The sequence below is a fragment of the Dysidea avara genome, chromosome 5 (assembly GCF_963678975.1).
Source record: "Dysidea avara chromosome 5, odDysAvar1.4, whole genome shotgun sequence".
Taxonomy (NCBI): Eukaryota; Metazoa; Porifera; class Demospongiae; order Dictyoceratida; family Dysideidae; genus Dysidea; species Dysidea avara.
Window position 1 is genome coordinate 14,086,336 of NC_089276.1, and position 5,026 is coordinate 14,091,361.

Here is a 5,026-nt window from a genome sequence, read left to right on the forward strand (position 1 = left end):
AATTACAGACAAGTCCGTAAATTTTCACACACGCTTATAAAACATAATATTATTATTATTATTATTTGCTGCTTACCAGGGGCCATTGGACAGTCCTTACCTATAGGTATCCTCAACTGATAATTAACTTCAGTGAACTGGATGGTTAATTCTGTACAACTTTGAACTAATGATGGCTCTCTCTCTCTCTCAACTGGTAAACAGTACAATACTCTGCAGGCTTTTAATACTTTTCTGGATGACCTAACTGCATACGTACAAGCCATAATTGTGTAGATACAATTGAATATTGAGAGTAAAGTCACCAAGCTGACAGTCACAAGTGATTACCCGTGATGTCATACATGTGATTGCCAGTATTCCTTTTTCTCTGAGGAACAAACTTAAGGTTCATGATACTTTCTGTTAACCTTTATCTCTCATTGGGTGTTCCATTGGGCACATATCCTCAACATAATTTATCCACTCCGTTGGTCAATCAATTGGTAATCTATACAAATCTGAGCACAACTAGCTAGATGACTAGATGTCAGACTCACTCACAATAGGCATATTAAGCCTTTCCATACATTGCAATTTCAGACTCTCAGTCCCCACACACCCCCTCCTAAAATTGTGACAGCTAAACTGTATACTCAGGTTAAAGGTTAACAGAAATTTTGATGTCTGTTTACTCATGATCATGCAATGTACAACAATCTTTGTACCTTCTGTTGTATGTATATTATGTGTTATCCAATATGGCTACATATGCATGTACATGTAGCTCAGTTTGTTGATTTGATTATCAGTAATGACCATAGCTCAAATAGAATTGGTTTCATTCCAACCAATCAATTACATTACATATACGTTAGAAGCATAACAATGAAAATTATAATATTATTTGGACACTATAATTCATCTATAATACAATGTATTTGCTGGTGTATTAATATTGTATCTGATCAGATGTGCTGAAGAATAGAGCCAGTCTGTTATTGCAAGATCAAGTTTGTATGTTTAAGAAAACAGTGTAACTAATTGGTAACAGATAATTCAGTAAAACCTTGTGTTTCGTTTTTTTAATAACTAGAACGTAGGCACCAAAGTTGCTCATTTCAATATCATCTGGACGATCTATTAATGGTTTTTCAATTATCATATATACAGTGTGTTACACAGCTACATCAATAGAAATGCTATATAAGGTATTATGTACTATCTGTTTAAGCAATACAATAATCGGCTTCCACCACTGCAATAAGTGTATACCATTCATGACTATATGTGTGTGTTATTGTGGTGCAACAGTAAAAGGGTCACTTGATAGTTGTGTGCCTGTATCAGATGTTTCTGGTAATGGATGATTGCCAATGTCCTCATTAAAGTGAGAAGTATTGGATGTATCATTATTCGCAGTAGCAGTAGTGTCAGTAGCAGTAGTGACAGTACCGGTGGCAGTACTGCTAGTAGCAGTAGTGTCAGTAGCAACAGTACCAGCAGCAGTAGTGCTAGCAGCAGTAGTGTCAGTAGCTGTAGTATCAGTAGCAACAGTACCAGTAGCAGTAGTGCTGGCAGCAGCAGCAGCAGTAGTGTCAGTAGCAGTAGTGTCAGCAGTAGTATCAGTAGCAGTAGTGTCAGCAGTAGTATCAGTAGCAACAGTACCAGTAGCAGTAGTGCTGGCAGCAGCAGCAGCAGCAGTCGTGTCAGTAGCAGTAGTGTCAGCAGTAGTATCAGTAGCAACAGTACCAGTAGCAGTAGTGCTAGCAGCAGCAGCAGCAGTAGTGTCAGTAGCAGTAGTGCCAGTAGCAATAGCAGTAGTGTCAGCAGTAGTATCAGTAGCAACAGTACTAGTAGCAGTAGTGTCAGTAGCAGTAGTGCCAGTAGCAGTAGTAGTAATGTCAGCAGTAGTATCAGTAGCAACAGTACTAGTAGCAGTAGTGTCAGTAGCAGTAGTGCCAATAGCAGTAGCAGTAGTGGTAACTGATGTAGCAAGCAGAGGATCAGTAGAAGTTGATAGTCTCAAGAGTTCTGAAAAGAAATACATTTGTGTACATTGAAAAACATGGCATCGGCTATACACAGCTAAAATACGACAATCTCAACAAAAGCCCGCTTATAGTTTGCACAATTTCCATGCAAATTTCTTTTTCTCTTTATTGTCTCAACATTATCTACATCGTCCAAAGAATAGGTTATCAAAGTTTCAGCCCATTACGGTGAATAGTTTTGGAATCATAGTGACAGACAATAGGAAGAATAAAGAAATCAATTTGTACAGTGGCTATATATAAAATAAATTATGGCACTTACATTTGTAGCCATAACTTTTGTTTGCATTGGTCTATGAAGTTGGAATTCAATTTAAAATTCCCAACCATGAATTTGCAAATCAACTGCAGTATAGTTTTGCCCCAGTGTTTACTTGTGGATACAAGTATGTATGAAGGCATCTTAATGATGAAATGGCAACAATCTTGTATGCATCAACTACATCATAAACCAACACACATACCCTTGCGGCTACATGAACAAAACAAATATATTTGAACTCTCATGAGCAGGCAAATACCATATAGCACAAAAGTTTAATGGGTGAAAATTGTGATGAATGTGACTTAAAATTTTACACTTAGTGTGTATTCTCTTATATAACATCAAAGCACTTTGTCAAAATTTTTAAATGTTCAATTGGTCCAATTCATCAAAATTCTCCATTATCAAACATTTGCATTAATGGATAATTATAAGATGGTCTACAGATTTAATGAAATTGAGACTCAATAATTCCTTGAGTAATGGCTCGATTAAAACTTGCATCTTCAAAGCATGCACACATAATTTCATCTGCTTTAAAATTTCATTTCATTAATAGAAAAGGTATGCTTGTATGAACTAGGCGTGTTGGTTTGCTGAGACAGTCACAATACAGTGGCCAGCAAAGATTATTGTATAAAGTTCTTATGAGAACAGACTATTTTTCTCTTGTAAGAATTTTTGCATTAAATTCTTGCAAGATCTTGTGAAGATTTTGCAAATTCAATACTGGGTAATATATGAACAACACACATACGATAAGTGGTACTTATCAAATGTACACTATGTGTTACAGATATCAATACCTTCATTAGAAGGTGTTACTATGGATACGTCAGTTACCGGTACATTTGAGATTGGTTGTGTCCCACCAGATGACATGATGGTAACATCAGTTGTAACCCCTGATATTACTGCTCCAGGTTGCATGGTGTCAGCTGTTGTGAAAACAGCTGTTGTAGCAACAGCTGTTGAAGTAGGCTCACCACTAAGTGCTTCAATTAGTTCTGCAAGTAGAAAATATACATGGCCATACCTGTTCAGATATATCACAGTGGTAGTATTTACCAGCCATTTCAATACTTCTAACTATGCTTTTTAAAGGTCCACTGAAATGATAAAATACACTTTGGCTATTATCAATCCTTGATACTAGTGGGATAGGTTGGTGCATGTGATTTAGTCAGATTTTGTTCTGTTTAGTAGATATAATATATTTTAATGTATTGCGGTTAGTCAATTATATATTACATCATACTGCATCAAAACTGTAGTGCCATTAAAGCGACAGAAGTGTCCATGTACAGCTAGATTCGATTTATTTTCACATCATATCTTCCATAATAACTTAACATGGTAAGAACTTGTACTGCAGCCAGCTATGTACAGGCCTACAAGTAAATTTATGCTGGTCTTGTGGTGTAGAACACTCGAGAGCGCCTGTTAAAGGGACTGTAAATCAACAGTGCAGTGGTCGAAGCACATCTAAGTTTATTTCTTGGATGTTTTGAAGAGTTAAGGGTCCAATACAACGGATGGAGGTAGAACAATGCAAGAAAAAACAATTGCAATGGCGCCACTGGCAAGATATTCACAAGATATTTATCCCTACCAGGTGGAGAGGCGACTCAGGAAAAGATACCATTGTTTATTTCATGGTACTGCTAACCCAGCTTTGTAAACAAATCAAACTAATCTTATTTCAGTGAAGCGTAATGAAGCCGGTGAGCTTTGATAGTGTGAAGCACTACATGCTGAGCTAAATGTAACTACAGAACTCCACTACTGTTTTCAGCAGAACGTTCAAGTAATCTTGGAACAATATGAAGTTGAAAAGAAGAGCTTGGTATTGCCACCTGCACATTAGACTTTCACTGTTTATCTACCTTTCCAATTGTATTGTAAAGTGTGTATTAGCAGTACTTCCGGTTCTTTGTTTTATGTCACAACAAGATGTAACTTGACTTTGTGGCTTAATATCTCAGCATTACAACATAATTGAATTGTTTAAAAGGTGTTTTTGTGCATTGCATGATCAAACAACCTATTTAGTTAATAAAATGGCAAGTGAAATTTCCATTTCAGTGGACCTTTACGTTGGTTGGTTTGCTTTCCACAGTACATGGATCAAGACACAAGGTAGTGTGTCATGCAGCCAAGAAAGCTAGCACACCAAATTGTGTGTAGATTGACAGGAAGAAAATGCAATTTTTATGCATGCTCCATGGACCCTTCTCCAAAGTACACCATTTTACATTATAACTGTCTACCTGTAGGGTAGTCCACACAGCAAATTTGATTGAATTCACTCCAGCCATTCATGAGATATGGGCAGCCAAAGTTTCTGTTTTTTCTTCATAGGGGACTAGATTTTCTTTTCACAGAAATTACAAAATTTGTTATAAACACAAATCCATTACTTGATTGCCATGAAATAAAGAGTTTATAAAGGTGAATTCACATACTAAGTTTGCCATGAATCTGATACACATCCACAGAGTTATGAACATTTGTTCATGTGCAAAAAGACGAATTTTATCATGGTTACAGGGTAAACTTTGTATGGGAATAAACTGAAAATTGGTGTGTACATAGGTCAAGCACCTTCACAGTGCCTTTTGATGGTTTGAAAAACAAAGGAGTAAGAGTTACAAAGCAAAAAAACTGAACAAGTGCAAACTTGCAGGTTAAAATACTCTAATAAAACAGTCACTGTGGGGTTAAAAAG

The 5,026-nt window shown here is 36.5% G+C and overlaps 1 protein-coding gene across 1 annotated transcript; it reads right to left on the reverse strand.

Moving 5' to 3' along the window:
* Nucleotides 1-1,098: 1,098 nt before the first annotated feature.
* LOC136255425 (uncharacterized) lies at nucleotides 1,099-3,254 on the reverse strand. Its single transcript, XM_066048184.1, has 3 exons — nucleotides 3,105-3,254; nucleotides 1,945-2,013; nucleotides 1,099-1,773 (listed from the first exon to the last, which is right to left on the reverse strand). The coding sequence occupies exons 1-3, from the start codon at nucleotides 3,226-3,228 to the stop codon at nucleotides 1,277-1,279; spliced, it is 690 nt and encodes a 229-aa protein (XP_065904256.1). The 5' UTR covers nucleotides 3,229-3,254; the 3' UTR covers nucleotides 1,099-1,276.
* Nucleotides 3,255-5,026: the final 1,772 nt, after the last annotated feature.